The sequence below is a fragment of the Ursus maritimus genome, unplaced genomic scaffold (genome assembly GCF_017311325.1).
Source record: "Ursus maritimus isolate PB19 unplaced genomic scaffold, ASM1731132v1 scaffold_10, whole genome shotgun sequence".
NCBI lineage: Eukaryota > Metazoa > Chordata > Mammalia > Carnivora > Ursidae > Ursus > Ursus maritimus.
The window spans coordinates 6,250,990-6,268,390 of NW_024423344.1; the positions used below are offsets into that span (position 1 = coordinate 6,250,990).

Sequence of the window (17,401 nt, forward strand, 5' to 3'; positions counted from 1 at the left end):
TAGGCTGAGCTGAAGGCAGACACTTAACTGACTGAGCCACCCAGGCGCCCCTACCATGCTTGTTGTTACTCTTCAAGGGTTCTGTCCTTAAAATTGGATGTTTTGATTAAAAAGTTACCTGTTGACATAGTAAAAGGTGCAGGGAAGAAAAGGCTTGCCAAGCCTGTGTCCCGATTGCTGAACTCTGGCTGTAATGTTCTTCAAAAGAAGTGTTTGTACTGGCTGTGTCTAGCGCTGCTCTTTTGGTCAGGAGCGGGCCGAGTCTCAGACTCTAACGGTCATCCAAACACAGTGGTGGGGTCTTAGCTGGAACATGCTGTGTTTCCCTTAACCCACCAGTCCTCTTCTCATTCTTCTTCCATTATTTCTGCTACTTAAGGTCAAGCAGCCAGTATGTGGGGCCTGGAAGGGTGGATCATTGGGAAAACACAATACAATTGTGTTGGTGTTGAGCCTCAAAGAGGCGCGCTTTCTGGCCAGTTACTATGAAAGTGGTTGAAGGGCCAGTCAGCAGACACAGTTTCCATGGTAGAGACTTTATGAGCTGGGAATTTGTGGAGGGGATCTTCCTAAACTTTGGCTTTTTAAATTTCTCTCTCCATAGTGAACCTCAGGCAATGTGCTATGTTGAAACAGCCAATCTAGATGGGGAGACGAACCTTAAAATACGTCAGGTAAAGTAAGCTTTTATGACTCGTGTTGTTATGGAGGCCCAAATTGAAAATTTGGTCCACTGTACTAGTCAGTGCTTTTTCTAGAGAAAAATGTTCTGCTAGAAAGGGTTATGCCTTAACCCTAATGGAACCCATGGGAAGAACGCGGCTTTTATTATGAAGGGAACCTCTTGAGAGAGACAACAGGTTAGAAAAAGTGAGCTTCATCCAAGTATGGGTCATGAAGCGTATCCTGCCTTAATTTATGTCTTAGATCTACGTCTGTTCGTGCAGGTGGAAAGAGATCCTTTCAGCTAGGTTGAGCTGTGTGTTGGAAAGGGCATCATCTTTATGGAGAGATACTGTAGACAAGCTCTGGGTACCTTACTTTACATTGTTGTTTTAACTGAGACTTTAATTCTAGAGAGTAACACATTAAATACAAAATTTCTATGCCTTAAGTCTGTTCTTACCATACACTTTAATTCTAGAATGAAAAATGGTCTTTACTGTAACACGAATTTTAAGCATTTGACACTCAAATTTTCTGTTGCATAAAGTTGAATTTGTTAATTCTATCCACCTGTCTTTCTTTTCTACCTTAGATATTTGAATTAGGTAGGGTTTTTTTTTTTCCGTTTAAAGAAGAGTTGCTGAGTACTAGCTATAATACTAATATAACATTATATTAAAAGAATGCTTTATTCTGTTTTTATGACTTGAATGAAAGTAGAGCTAATAGAGTGCTCTCTGCAAGGTGCTTGAGTATGTGGTTACTTGTAAGAACATGGATGTTCCCAGCACAGTGGGAGAACCTTCACTTTGCACTTCATGGAATTCTTTGGAAACTTTTACATTAGGTTGCTATGGCAAAGGCTGCTTGGGAAGTCTATCTTGAGGGGCTGGTACCTTGATTTTTTAGCTTCCCCAGTGACTCCATTTTAGATGATTCGTTATTTCCTTTGGGTTAACGATGGGGATGCTGAATGTTGTGAATGTTGTCCCCAAACCTGGAAGACTGTTTCCTCTTTTGGTTTAACATTTTAGGGTCTGAGTCACACTGCTGACATGCAAACAAGGGAAGTATTGATGAAGTTATCTGGAACTATAGAATGTGAGGGACCCAACCGCCATCTCTATGACTTCACTGGAAACTTGCACGTAGATGGGAAAAGGTATCACTTTCACTTTTCTTAGTTTTGTTTTTATTTTATTTTATTTCATTTATTTTTTTGTTCTTAAATGGGACTAAGAATTACTGGAGTTGGTAAAATATCAGCTTGTTTTTTGGTTTCAAAATATTTTAAAACTGTGAGATTTCTTATGTTTAGCTTAGATATGAGAGACTGAGCTTTTCCTGAAGCACAATTTCAGTCGATATAAACCTTCTTCCTTAAATTTAAGGAAAGAACTGATTTTTGGCAGGAAAAACAGCCCCAGGGTCTGAAATGAGATTAAAGGCACGGCTATTTTTCTGTGTGTATTACCTGTCAGGAAGGAGAGGTAGTTTGGGGTACATAAAATTGTCCAGAAAAGCAGAAGAGAAGCATATCAAGCGTTTAAGAGCTAATCTATTAATTAGAGAAACATCCGTTTGTTTTTTTTTTTTGACTAACATTCTTCTAAGTAGCGTTTGTTTTTATAAAGTTGAGTGGAAGGAACAGCAATTACTCTTTCTTTAGAATATTCACTGCCCTGTTGTCGATATTGCGTTGTCTTCGTCCTCTTGGCATTTGTTTGATTGTTGGAGAGTCATTTTTGTCATTATGTTGGGGTGCAGTTTCTCCCTTCTACCCATCTTTAATCTGCATGCTCCCTACCGATGCTTCCCACCTTTGTATTTTGAACAGACCCAAAGGGAAGCACCTAACCGCGGGAATCAACCCCAAATAACTATGACAACTGTGACTGCTTTCTTGGTTTTCTTTTAGCATGCAGAGCCATTCCATAGGCTCCCCATTTTGAATTTTTACATTCCACTCATCCTTTTATTTAGTCATTAAGTCATTCTTGACAAATTTGATATTCTAACTTTAGAGTCTATAAAATAAACTGGGGTTCCCAATAAATACGCTTCTGGTTATTTTAGCAATGTCCTTTTTGGGTGTGGAGTTTTATACCAATGGGTTTTTAGAAAATGCAATTCCCTCTAACATGGATAGTGATGAATGGATAGGATAAAACTTTTATTTGTGGGTCCTTTTTTTTTTTTTTTTTTGTAGTGGAAGGCAATGGTAACCTTTATTGCCTCTCTGTCTCAGTGAAATAATTCAAATTTGACTAAAAGAAACGATCAAATTAATTGATTAATTGTGGGTTTATGTTTAAGGGGGAAAGCTCTTGCTCATTTGTCAAACTATCATTAAATATAAATGTTGTTTCTTATTTTTAGCCCTGTTCCCCTTGGGCCTGACCAGATCTTATTAAGAGGTACACAGCTTAGAAATACTCAGTGGGTCTTTGGCATAGTTGTTTATACTGGACACGACACCAAACTCATGCAGGTAAAACATTTCTATGCTGAAAAACAATGCTGATTTCAGTCTTTATTTTTTCTGTCCATTTTTATGGAATAGAGAGTGCAAATGCAGGTGTTGCATTTAGGGGGCGCAAATTTGTTTGTGAACCTAAATTTAGAAAGGAAGTACCTTTTATTTCTGGTTCCTTGGATAGTTTTTCCTGGATTTCCATTATTCTATCAGATGTTTGTTACCTCTTGTTTGATATATCGATGGTCTTTGTTTTTTCCAGATTTGGGGGACAATCCGTTCTAACTTGTTGTATCTTCTGGACTTAAGCAGAGATTCATTCTATCTTCCTTATATCTCTTCTTCTCTTCCTCATGCCACAAATTAGGATTTTATAGTAAATTGTCCTTTTAATTGAATCCTTGGCAATTTAAAATCAGTTATTTTTGAACTAATATTTATACACAAAAGTTCATACACCAAAAAATTAAGTTAAAATGATTTTGCTCTTTCTCTGTTAATGATTTTCAAAATATTTGTGAATTTACGGCAGCCCGCATTTTTGTATTATGACGTATTTTACCAGACAGCTTTTGAAATTCTGTATAAATCAGTGTCCCAATGTGTCATTTCTTATATTTCTTTGGTATCTTTTGGATCTTATTTTGCTAATGGTTGCTGTTCATGAGAATCAGCTTTTCAGCTTATCTACTCTTTTGTATCACTTCCAAAGCATGTATTTGACTGTATTTCTTAGTTCAAAATTATTTAGTGGCCACCACGCATCAAGTCTTGAAGCAGGCTGTGTGGATACAATAGTGAAAGGCCCAGCTGACCCTCTGGGAGCCACGAAGACTAAGGAGTAATACAGAATTACCAGATAGAATGAGAATCGCTGCTGGATGTGTCATTACAAAGTGCTGGGGGTTTCTACAGAAAGGCCAAGCAACCCAGGAGTGGGGCTGTTGGTTGACTAGATACTAGAAACCCATTTTAGATGGAGAGTTAGAGAGGGGGGCTCTTGTGTTGGTCCACTGTCTCAGATGACAGAAGAGGAGAGAGTTAAATGTTGAATAGAACAGATGAGATGATAGACCCCATGTCTACCCCAGCTGGGAAAAGCAATGGAGATGGGGTGGCAGGGAGTGGGGGAGATGGTGGGCATGAGAAGTCTTCAGAGGCTCATGACATTGAAGACTATTGCTGTTGCTTCTCAACAGGCTGATCAGTGTGTAGGGCACTTATCTTGGAGTTTCTGGGGTGGAGAGATCAGGGAGTGAGCCATGGGAGTAGGAAGCTAATGGTAGAGCTGTGGGAGGCCATTCAAGGACTGAGAGACAATACTTCTGGTGCTCTATGTTGTGATTTTGAAGACAGGATAATGGCAGGGCAGGGGCCAAGATGGATACCATAAGCCAACTGCTCACCTCTTTAGAGAGTGAGGGACGTGGCTGAGAGGTTAGTGGATTTGTTGAGGGAAGAGGCAGAAGGCAGTGTAGCCAGATGGCATGAATTTCACGAGTGAGTGTTTTAAAATGGCATTAGAGGCATAGAGCGTCAGGAGTACTATTGGCTTCAGATTCCAAGGCATGTGAGACTTTGCTGGAGCACCCTCTGCTTGAGGGGCTTCAAGGAAGGAGTGCTCTCAGCTGGGAAGAAAAGCTCCCAAAGGAGGATGAAGACATGGAGAAGTTTTGGTCCTAGGATGGTAGGGTGTTTTGGCAAGACTACAGAGGGAGTGTGTGCGTGAGGGTGGGGATCCATGGCAGCTGAAGGAACAAATAGTTGGTGAATGCTGAGGCCCCTCTTGGATGGATCAAGATTATGCAGTGTATCTGAGGTGTGTTTCATCTGTCCTTCCTGCTAGGTCCTCACTGGTTCAGGACTGATTAGGAAGTTTAAAGTTTGTTGGTTCTGAGCAGCCTGTAAGTGGAGACTTTACCTTGATGAATGGTTTAGTGCTCTGCCACCTACTCAGTATCCTCTGACTTCCCAGTCCAGGCCCAGCAGCAACACCTAACACTTGGAGCTCTAACCACAGATCGCTTTTGTTTTTATGAGGAAAAGACAGAGATGACTAAGACTTAGCTCAAATTTAGGCAGGGCCCCAACACCTGTTTTTAGATTGTGCATATTACAAATTTAGCTACTTTCCAAGATTTCTTGTATACCAGTTTTTTTTTTTTCTTTTCAGGGTGACATTGGTAATACAGCTTTGTAGCTAAGGTGTAAGAGATAAACAAGCTATACCTAAAAATGATCCCATCACCTTTTCAGTGAGCAAGGTGTGCACAAAGTTACTTCATAAATTTGCATCTTGTGAGTGAGATAGGTACTTCTCCTTGCACCTACGTGTGTTAAGCCCATTCAAGGCTTATTATGTGTTGACTGTTTAGTACAGAATGATGGAAAGATCCAGAAACATCTGCACTAGACTTGCTGTGCCTTTAGGACTGAAATAACAAATAAAAATAATGAGCTTTCAAGAGGAATGTAATATAACACCTATAGTTGGAAGCCATCTTGTTTGTGAAATAACATTTTTTGTCTGTGTTTGTGCTGCTTGATCACAGAGGGGAAGCACGATTACTTTAGGGTTCTTCTACTTTTTTGTTTGTTCTGTAAACTCTTACCTCAGTGTCTTCTCTTCAGAGTTCCCTTGTTTCAAATTCAGCATAGTTACACGTGGAAATATTTTCAATATTACTGTTTCTGTTGGTTGATTTAAAGGAAAAGAGGTATCATCACTTTAATTACAGCAAATACTTAGTGCCCACATGCATTGTTCTAAGCAATTTGCATGTATTAACTCATTTATTCCTCATAATAGCCCTCTGAGGAAGATACTATTATTGTGTCCATTTTCTAGATGAGGACAATGAGATCCAGTGTCTAAGTAGTTACTGAGGTTACACACCCACCCAGTAAGAAAGAGATTTGGGATTCAAACCTAGGCAGTCTGGTTCCTGAGTTCATGTTCTCACTAGCGACTCTACCAACTACTTTCTTGGGAGGGCAGAAAGTGTATAAAATTCAGGTCAGTTATAAACTTTTTCAAACTCTGACATTTTGGCTTTTTTCTGGTAACTAAGTAAAATTTTTATTAAATACATTTATCAGCACTAGTTTCATGGTTGTTTTTTTTTGTTTTTGTTTTTTTTTGTTTTTTTTTAAGATTTTATTTATTTATTAGACAGAGATAGAGACAGCCAGCGAGAGAGGGAACACAAGCAGGGGGAGTGGGAGAGGAAGAAGCAGGCTTCTAGCGGAGGAGCCTGATGTGGGGCTCGATCCCAGATCGCTGGGATCACGCCCTGAGCCGAAGGCAGACCCTTAACCGCTGTGCCACCCAGGCGCCCCCATGGTTGTTTTTAATAGCAAAACATTCTAAGAAACCTAAACGACAATAGTGATGGTTCTGGAATTATATATAGCCACTTAATTCAGGTTTTTAAATTATTTTTATCACTATTAAAATTTTGTTGAATTAAACCATAAAAATAACTTTTTTTTGCTATACAATTCTATGTGGTTTAACATGTGTATAGATTCATATAATCACTAACATCTTCATGAAAGATGTTAGTTGAAAAATGCTTATTTCTGTTAAGAACTCCATTACTCAAAAGCACAGTACTTTCTAAGAATTTTATGGAAGAATTTAAAATGCTAGTCAGAATTTAATACTACAAGCTCATCATTGTAAGTTGAAATGTTCAGGGAATGGGGGCAAGTAAGCAGAGCTTGACTTTCCACAAAGTGTGTGTGATGAAGTTTTGGGCTCTTATATTGGATGAAAGATAACTTTTCCTAACCCTGTTACCTGCCACGACTGAACCATTGGAAAGATCAGAAGCCAATGAACTAGTGGAGTCATAGAAATAATACTTATTGTAAATTTTTTTCTCCCTGTGCTCCAGTGACTGTTTCTTAAAACTGATAAGATCACTCTGAGAAACAAACTCAGGGCTTCAGAGGGGAGGGGGATGGGGGAATGGGATAGGCTGGTGATGGGTAGTAAGGAGGGCACATATTGCATGGAGCACTGGGTGTTATATGCAACTAATGAATCATCGAACTTTACATCAAAAACCAGGGATGTACTATATGGTGAATAACATGATATAATAAAAATATTATTATGAAAAAAAAATCATGACTTTTAAAAGATTGGGATTGGCAGTCTTGGAACTGGTCTGTTGGCTTTGTCCGTAAGACCAGAGGTGATATGTTGTCTCCATCTACCTGTAGATGGGATTTGATCAATGGGTCAGCCTTCCCTAATAGATTTCCATTTAGAAATTTAAAGGACTTTTTTTTTTAAGTCTGTAAATGACAAAAAATTCAGAGAAAGTGAAAGAGAAAAGAAAATATAAAGAGAGAAAAGAATATAAAGAAAGATGTTGCTGTGCTATTTAAATACTGAAACATTTCAAAACTGCCAGTAAACTGATTCCCCACCTCCCCGCACCTGCAGAAAACCAGGCCATGATGGTAATATTTGTGGGTTTGCTGATAGAATTCAGGTAACCATTTCAGTGATGTGGTATGAGCTTCTTTAGGGAACTTAAGGAAGTTTTCATTTCAAGCTCCCTGTTTTCATTTGATTTTTTTTTTTAAGATTTTATTTATTTATTCGACAGAGACAGAGACAGCCAGCGAGAGAGGGAACACAAGCAGGGGGAGTGGGAGAGGAAGAAGCAGGCTCATAGCGGAAGAGCCTGATGTGGGGCTCGATCCCAGAACACTGAGATCACGCCCTGAGCCAAAGGCAGACGCTTAACCACTGTGCCACCCAGGCGCCCCATTTGATTTTATTTTTATGTTGTAACTTTATTCTTCTTATTTTTGGAGACATTTTCATTCTAGCTCTTTTAATGATCAGATGAAAACAGTGAAGAGTGCTGACTTATGTTTTGCACAAGGCACCATATTTATGGCCAGTTAATGCCTTTCAAGCTTTCAGATCACCTGATTTTTGTAAATCGGTGCTGCCAGTAGAGAGACCAAGCTTGTGACTCATGGAGGGAGACCTGTAGACTTAAGCTTCTGCGTCCATCTGCCTCTATCTGGTTCCTGGCTTTCAATCTAATTTAATTAATTTTAATGTTTTTTTATTATATTATGTTAGTCACCATACAGTACATCCCTGGTTTCTGATGTAAAGTTCTATTGTTCATTAGTTGCATATAACACCCAGTGCACCATGCAATATGTGCCCTCCTTACTACCCATCACCAGTCTATCCCATTCCCCCACCCCCCTCCCCTCTGAAGCCCTCAGTTTGTTTCTCAGAGTCCATAGTCTCTCATGGTTCATTCCCTCTTCTGATTACCCCCCCCTTTCTTTATCCCTTTCTTCCCCTACCGATCTTCCTAGTTCTTATGTTCCATAGATGAGAGAAATCATATGATAATTCTTTCTCTGCTTGACTTATTTCACTTAGCATTATCTCCTCCAGTGCCGTCCATGTTGCAGCAAATGTTGAGAAATCGTTCTTTCTGATAGCTGAGTAATATTCCATTGTATATATGGACCACAACTTCTTAATCCAGTCATCTGTTGAAGGGCATCTCGGTTCCTTCCACGATTCAGCTATTGTGGACAATGCTGCTATGAACATTGGGGTGCACATGGCCCTTCTTTTCACTATGTCTGTATCTTTGGGGTAAATACCCAGTAATGCAATGGCTGGGTCATAGGGTAGTTCAATTTTTAACTTTTTAAGGAACCTCCACACTGTTTTCCAGAGTGGCTGTACCAACTTAAATTCCCACAAACAATGTAGGAGGGATCCCCTTTCTCCACATCCTCTCCAGCAATTGTTGTTTCTTGCCTTGTCAATTTTTGCCATTCTAACTGGCGTAAGGTGGTATCTTAGTGTGGTTTTGATTTGAATTTCCCTGATGGCTAATGATTTTGAACATTTTTTCATGTGTCTGTTAGCCATTTGTATGTCATCATTGGAAAAGTGTCTGTTCATATCTCCCGGCTTTCAATCTTATCCAGGCTCTGCTCATCTCCGGGAATGGATTATTACTATCTTCTGGGTTACTGTATTAGTTTCCTATTGCTGCCATAACAAATTATACAAACTTAGTAGCTTAACATAACAGAAAGTTGTCATGGTACAGTTCTGTATGTCAGAAGTCTGATACGGGTCTCATCCATGTCACGATGCCTGCAGGGCAGCATTCCTTTCTAGAACACTCTAGGGGGTTCTAGAGAAGAATCTGTTCCTTGCCTTTTCCAACCTTTTAGCCCTGCCCAAACTTCTTGGCTCGTGACCCCCTTTTCCATTGTCAAAGTTGGCAGTATTGAATTTCTTGGGCTATTCTTGTGTAGTCACATTTCCCCCGACTGTAGCCAGGAAAGAATCTCTTCATTTTCTGTTTTTAAGGGTCCATGTGATTAAATTGGACCTACTTGCATAATCCAAGAAAATTTCCAGAAGTAATATCTTAATTTTTTAAAATTTAGACTGTTTTTTTTTTTATGGAGAGAGAGAGAGAGAGAGAGACAGTTGGGGGAGGGGGTAGAGAGCAGAGGGAGAAGGACGAGCAAACTCCATGCTGAGCATGGAGCCCAATACAGGGCTTCATCCCAGGACCCTGAGTTCATGACCCTGAGCCAAAAGCAAGAGTCAGACACTCAACCTACTGAGCCACCCAGATACTGAATGTTTCTGAACTCACTTGCCAACACTAGCTTCTGTTCAAGCTGGGATGGTTTCCCTACCTGCAGTGAGAAATCAGACCATGAATGTTTATAGATGGCTAAGCTGTCTTCCACTTTTGTTTTACTTTCCTGTCTACATCCTCTTTATGACTCAAGACTGCACTCAGATTTCTCGCAGTCACTAGAGTTTCTTGACTTTCCTACTTGTTTCTTGTTCCCAGTTTTCCAAATGAACTCTGTCCATTCATTTATTTTGATATGTATTGATGTCAACACCTATTTTGCATTTTGGATGTGTATGTGTCTGTGTATGTCTTTTTTTCCTCATTTTTCAGGGGAAAATATATACTGCAAAAATAGTTCTTTGTATATTAGTTATAGAGCTCTGTTATTACTTTGAAGATTCAGCCTAGATTTTTATGGTATTGAGAAATCTTTAAGTTTCTCTTGAATTAATGACATCCTAATTTCTTTTAAACTGATTTAAGTGATTTAGAACTTGTTTTCTAAGATTGCAAAGGTAGCTAATTTTATAATAAAATGTAATCATAAGTATAGATTGATTCATGAGGAGTCAAAATGTGTTCTTTATTTAAAACTAGCTGTTGATTCAGGAGTATGGTACACTTTTTAATTTCATTAGTTATTTGGCAAAAATACACTCTTTTACTTTTTATTTGTTGAATTTGGTTAACTTACCTCCTTTTCTCCCCACTCCTTAACCCCAAGCCTGTTCTATGACTCTAATTCATTTTTCAATGCTGTTGTACAGAATTCCACGAAAGCACCTCTCAAAAGATCGAATGTTGAGAAAGTGACTAATGTGCAGATCCTGGTGTTGTTTGGCATCCTCTTGGTCATGGCCTTGGTGAGCTCAGTGGGGGCCCTGTACTGGAATGGGTCTCAAGGTGGAAAGAACTGGTACATCAAGAAGATGGGTAAGTGCTGGGTTGGAGTGCTTGTTGAAGTAGGATGAAACCACTTTGGAAAACCCTTCCAAGTGTAATTTATGTATGGTGGCCATGCTATCCTTCATTCTTTTGGCTACTCTATAAGAGGCCAGCCTTCTTGAAAGATTAGGAGTCATATGATGAAATGGAGATGGACACATGTGGGGATTGTTTTATATTCAAATGATTGTATTTGTAACTATTTTTTGAGTTATTTTCTTAGTGGTTGCTCTAGGGATTATAATAAATGTCTTAGAGAATCAGCATTTGCTTTAGATTAATACTAACTTAATTTCAGTAAAATACAGAAATTTTACTCCAGTATAATTCATTTCTTGCCCTGCTTTGTGCTATTATCATAGATATTACATCCATGTTATCAACCCAGGATTCCAGTGTTATAATTGTTGCTTGATATTATCTAATGTTGGTTAAGCAAAAAGAAAATAAATATACTTATAGAGTTGTTTTACATGAACCTGCTTATTTACCATTTCTACTACTCTTCATTTCTTTTTGTAGATTTGAGTTACCAGCTTGTGTTATTTCTTTGCTTCATGTAGTTTTATCCTCTCATTCCTTTGTGCTGTCATATATATTACATCTGCGTATAAGTCCAGTGATGCACTTTCATAATCATTTTTGCCATTTTTTTTGGTCCAAAAGAAAGGATAAAAAAATATGTAATTGTCTTTTATAAGTACCTGTGTTATTACCTTTACTATTATCCTTTGTTTATATGGATTTAATTCCTGTCTGGTGTCATTTCCTTTCATCTTGGAGAATTTCCGTTAGTATTTCTTGTAAGGCAGATTGGGTAGCAACAGATTCTCTGTTTTTATCTTGGAATGTGTTAATTTCTCCTTTGGTTTTGAAGCACAGTTTTGCTGATACAGGATTCTTGTAGAATTCTTGATGTTCTTTCCTTTCAGTACTTTGCATATGCCATCCCACTCCCTTCTGGCCTCCATTGTACTGATGAGAAGTCAGCTGTTAATCTTACTTTTCCCTTGTATGGGAGTCATTTTCTATTGCTGCTTTCAGAATTGTCCTTGGTTTTCAATAACTTTGAGTTTACTTTGTTTGGAGTTTGTTGAGCTTTTTGGATGTGTACGTTAATATTTTTCATCAGATTGGGGAAGTTTTCAGCTATTATTTATTCAAATGTTGTTTCTGCCACATCTTCACTCCCTTCTCTTTCTGGTAATTCCATTAGGTACATGTTAGTCCACATGATACGACCTTAGGCTCTGAATTTTTCCTTATTCTGTTTTCTTTCTGTTCTTGAGATTACATAATCTCTATCGATCTCTATGGAAGTCTGTCTGTTTCTCTCTTCTGCTAGCTCACATCTATTCTTCAGCTCTACTAGTGATATTTTTTTTCATTTCAATTATCATACTTTTCAATTTTGGAATTTCCACTTGGTTCTTTCTTTTATCTCTTTCTTACTGTTCTCTGATCAACAGTCATTGTCATCATACTTTCTTTTAATTCTTAATACATTTTTAGTTCTTTAAATATATTTATAATAGCTTCTTTGAAGTCTTTGGTCCATCATTTGGGTCCCCCTCAAAGGTAGTTTCTGTTGCTTTTTTCCTGTGTCTTTGTATGTTTCATATTTCTTTGTTGTTGAAAACTGCATGCTTTAGATAATATGCTGTGGCAATTCTGGATTCTGTTTCCTCTTCCTCTTGGGTCTTGTTGCTGTTTCTTGTTTATCTGTTTAGTGACTTGCCAGGAAAAATTCTATGAAGTATGTTGTTTTCTCCTGCAGTGTATAGCCTCTGCTGTTACTGGTCAGTTTTATTTCCATGTTTTGACTTTTTAATGCTTTTTAAAGTGTATAGTTTAAGGTATGTGGTAGTTTTTAGGATATTCACAGATTGTGCAACATTTACCCCTTACCTAACTTTAGAACATTTTCATCACCACAGAAAGAAACCCTGTCCTCATTAGCCAGCACTCGTCTCCTTGTTTTTATTTTTAAGCCTGGATTACTAGGGGTCAGCATAGCTTAGAGGTTAGCCAGTGATTGGTCAGAGGTTGTTTGACCTATGTGTGGCTTGTGGAATGCCTTCAATGTTTGGGGAATTTAAAGTCTGCCCACATTCAGTCAGGGATGAGTAGTTCACAAGTACCCTCTCTGGTCTCTCCTAAGCAGGTGCAGCCTTGTGCATGGACATGACCTTCTGGACCACCAGGGTTCAGTGTGATTGTACCAAGGCTTCTTTGGCCATTTCTTTCCATGGATAACCCTGTTTAATTTCTGGCTAGTCTTCTGGTTTGTTTGCTCCTGCTAGTATTGTGAGATATTTGTCTTCCCTGATTATTAGCCACTGGGATCTCTATTGTTTTTGACAGTGCCCTTGGCATGGCTTTTTTCATGCTCTGTTCCAAATAATGCCATCTTCCTCAGGCTGTTCCTGTCCTGACAACCTGCCTTACTCTAGAGTACCAGCCTGCCTCACCCTGGGAAGGAATTTCTGCAATATGGAGCTGGAGTCACCGGGGCAGGGCGGGGGGGAGTGTTGGAAGGGTAGGGGGGAAGGGGGATGCAAGCTGCCAGTCCCAACCACCCACCCAGAACAGAATTTAAGCATTATGGCTCAAGGGGAAAGGAGAGGGAAATTGCTTCTGACTTAAATGCCAAAGGTTTCCACTTAGATTAAGTAGATTTTTTTGAATACATGCTTTTGAATTTTTTGTATGCACTGTGATCAGTTTCCAAGCACTTTAAATCCTTGTTTTTGATAATTTTGTTCAGTTTTATTGCTTCCTTTTTTGGAGAGATTTGCCAATCTCCTTACATAGCAATTCCAGAAAAGAAATAAAATTTAATGACAAAATATTTTAAAAAATAAATTTGAATTTTAAAACTTTAGAAACTTTGCTTGAAGTTTTTGTTATTCTTCTCTTTTAATATATTTTGGTTAAACTGATCAAAACATTTTTTCCTTTTCTAATTATCTCGGGCAGAAAAATCAAACACTTTTAACTGCCCAGGAAAACTATTGTTGCCACTTTACAAATATGACTGGGACTCGAGTTGTAGGTTGGGTCAGAACTCTTGGTTTTGCTTCTAAAAATTTGGATTTGGACCCTCTTATATGTCTAGCTTCCGATATGAAGACTGATACTTTGTGTACATACATAGTTTCAAAATGTCATGATCTGGGTAAATAACAGCATTGGCACAATCTGCGGGCTTTGTGGAAGCTGGCATTTAATTGCCTATTGTCAAACTCTAGTACTAGCTGCATGGTTTATGATGGAAGAATGGTCTTTTTGTCCCACCCATAATGCTGTCTGCTTTGTTTTCTTATGGAAAAGCTGGAGTAGCTCTGTTAAAAGCCATCAGACTTCACATTTGCATTGTCACTGTTGGAGCTTTGACTTCAATTTCTATCAGGTTCTGTCCTTGTTCATCTCCACTTGATTGTTTTTGTTTGGCTGAATGAACTTTTATACATAGAGTCTTCCCCGAATGCGCTCTGCTTCCTGATGATATATATGATGATACAGAACAGCTTTTGGCCTGTATTCAAAATTGAAATTTTAAATTTCTTAATACATAATTCTAATTGGCAGATATTTGTGCCTAAGGAAATTATACCTTAGAGACTTTTGTTAACTATTCGTACTTAGAGATCCTATTTAATAACTACTTAATTCAAAAGAACAAGGTAGCAAAGTAACATGTCAGAAAGAAAAGAAGCAATTGGCAGGAAAAACAGAAGCTTTGGTAGATGAGAAGAAAATAAAGGGATGGTAGGAAGGTGAAACTACTGACCAGCCTGTGCCTACTCCCTGTTATCCCTTACCAGCCCGTTATCCTGCCAGCACAACTACCCTTGAGAACTCGCAGGCTGAGTCAAACCACCACCATTTGACTAATTTCCTGGGGGAAAAACTCAACTGTGGTTTGAAGTCCTTACAAATTACTAATCTCCAGTCCTAGCCTTTTGCTATCCTGAAATACCAGTTCCCCTCAAGAGGCATCCTTAATACCTTTTAACCTGCTGCAACCCTCCCTTGCCTCTTGCTAAGTTAATCTTTTACTGCTCTTTCCTTCAACCAGGGTGTCATGGTCATCGGGAAAAAATACTTCTCTTTTGATACAGACCTTGTACGTCTTTTCTCTCTCCTGGTTCCTCTTCCTGTCTAAGCTGACTCTACTTCTGCTTTGGATTCTGTCCCCTAGGAGTCTTGATCCATCATTAGGAGTCCTCTTCTGTTAAGATGTTCTTCTGTTATCTTCAATAAATAGCTCCAGTGTTCCTGCCTCCCTCTCTTTGCCTGCTACCACTGATACTTTTTTGCTTCTTATAAACTCTTTGGAGTATCCCAGATGGACTCTTACCTTAGTGAGGTTGTAGATATTCTTTACAGCCGTTTGACATGCCTGTCTTCTTTTCTGCATCCTTTTTAGTTAGCTGTCTTCTCTCTTTCTGCCAAAACTTGACTAAAGCCTCTGTTCTTCTGGATGGCCTTTGGTGACCATGCCTTCCCATTAAAATAAACCTCCTGTCCTGGTTTCATCAGTGCCCTATGAACTCCCCCTCAGTAGATGTACGCTGCTACATGGTCAGGGAGGGGCATGCTCGCTCCTGCCTGCTCCTGATTACTCCCCTCCCCTATAGCCTCCTGTTAGAAGCCAGCTCTTTATTAGAAGACATTGTATTAATAGTCTTTGCATTCATAGTTCATGCCACGTAGTAAGAGCTCAGTAACTGTTTTAACTCAAATCTCTAAATTTATACATAAACCAGTAGACTCTTTTTGGTGAACATCTTTTAGAAAAAGTCCACAATAATAAAGTCCACAATAATTCAGGGAACTGAATGAGACGAACTAAAGCAATACAGATACTCTGGTTTTCATCCACAGACACGACCTCGGATAATTTCGGATATAACTTGTTGACGTTCATCATCTTGTACAACAATCTTATTCCCATCAGTCTCTTGGTGACCCTTGAGGTTGTGAAATACACTCAAGCCCTTTTTATAAACTGGGTGAGTATCACAGCAGAACCTCAAAGCTGAGCAGCTGGAGCAATGTCAACCATTATTTTCTCATACTCTCTCAGAGCATCAGTCCTTCAGCTGAGCCCCCAGAAAAGGACGACTATGGTTCATTTATGATTGGGTCTGGGACTTAAACTGGCCAGTGAACTGGCAAGGGATCTCTGGCAAGGCTGTCCCTGAGCTGGTGATGCCAATGACTGGTTACCTGACACCTCAGTTTCCTGGTCCATGAAACAGGAGGACGTTGGTGCCTATTTATTCAAGGGGTTCTTGTAGAGATCATGGAAGCAGAGTGCTTAGCAGGTGCACGCCTTCTGGTGAATGGGGACAAAATGCTGCAAATGCTGCTCCTGCTTTTACAGTCTAATGTGCTGCACGAAAAGTCTCAGAGGTGTGTCTATTTCAGCGTGCATTACATGTCAAAGGTCATGGGGACCGTAAACTTGGATTCTGTTGCAAGAGTGGAGGTGGAATTTTAAAGGAACTGTCATGCCATTAAGCACTGGACTTCAGCAGCCAGTATTTGTAGACTGGGCACTTTCATGTGCGTTTTTATTTGATCTTCACGACAATCCCGTGAAGGAGGTATTGGCTGAGCTCAGAAGTATGGGTTATGATCATCTTGAAACCAAATCTTCTGTGTATAAATTGCATGTTTTCTTCTAGCACAGTGTTTCTCTATACTAATAGCCACTGCACTTTCACTCCCAAATTAAAAATGAGCATTAGTATTAAGTCATCTGTTATAGCTTCTTTTCTGTGTTAGTCTAAATGAAGGATTAATGGTATTTATTTTCTGAAGCACCCTCCACTCCTTCTCTCTCTCAGGACACAGACATGTATTATCTAGGAAATGATACTCCTGCAATGGCCAGGACCTCAAACCTTAATGAAGAGCTTGGGCAGGTGAGAGCCTCCTTGGGAAATTTGGTAGTGGTGACTCCAGCATCAGGGGAGACCAGTGCTAGAACCATGAGAGATTTAGGGAGAATAGTTCTCTACGAATGTGGTTTTGATGTCTGAAGAGCTATATATATCGCATTTGAAAGTATTGTGAAATAGAAGTGTTAGTTGGCTTTGACCTGCTTTTTGAGACATCAATGTATTTCATTATCTAGAAGGTGCCTATAGAAAAATAATACAAAAAATAAGTGCAAAATTACTTTGGACATTAAAATTATTTATCAGGAGTAAATGATGGGGAGAATAGTGGTTTGGATATGTGGGTATTGGGTATTCTTACAAAACATGGGGGAGCTAATTCGAAGGACATAAATTTATTAAATTTCTCACATGTGTTAGATTTCATTTCTGGAGCTTTCCAGGGAACGAGTTTCTTTTCTGCCATCACCCTTGAAACTCCTTTGGCCTTAAATGAGTCGCATTTTGCATTATATCTTCATCTAATGTTGAAATTACTGTAAGGAATATCCTCTTCTGAATGCATTGCAATTAAAGATTATAATTTTATTTTATACATCTTATTTAAAGATCCCAACAGCCCTAGGGGCTGGGTGCTATATATGTCAGACTAAATTTACCTCCTCTTTGAACCCTTTTACAGTTTTTTGGGTAAAGTTAACTTATCTTTCTTCTATGTCCCCATAACAGTCTCTCCAATT

At 39.0% G+C, this 17,401-nt stretch overlaps 1 protein-coding gene across 1 annotated transcript in view; it reads left to right on the top strand.

The window, feature by feature from the left end:
* LOC103664303 (phospholipid-transporting ATPase IB) overlaps positions 1 to 17,401 on the top strand; it is a 565,982-nt gene that overhangs the window by 143,470 nt on the left and 405,111 nt on the right. The window contains exons 8-13 of the mRNA XM_040621665.1: positions 605 to 674; positions 1,701 to 1,828; positions 3,046 to 3,157; positions 10,572 to 10,737; positions 15,640 to 15,767; positions 16,608 to 16,685. Coding sequence (XP_040477599.1) covers positions 605 to 674; positions 1,701 to 1,828; positions 3,046 to 3,157; positions 10,572 to 10,737; positions 15,640 to 15,767; positions 16,608 to 16,685 — 682 coding nt within the window. The remainder of the gene's footprint in view (positions 1 to 604; positions 675 to 1,700; positions 1,829 to 3,045; positions 3,158 to 10,571; positions 10,738 to 15,639; positions 15,768 to 16,607; positions 16,686 to 17,401) is intronic.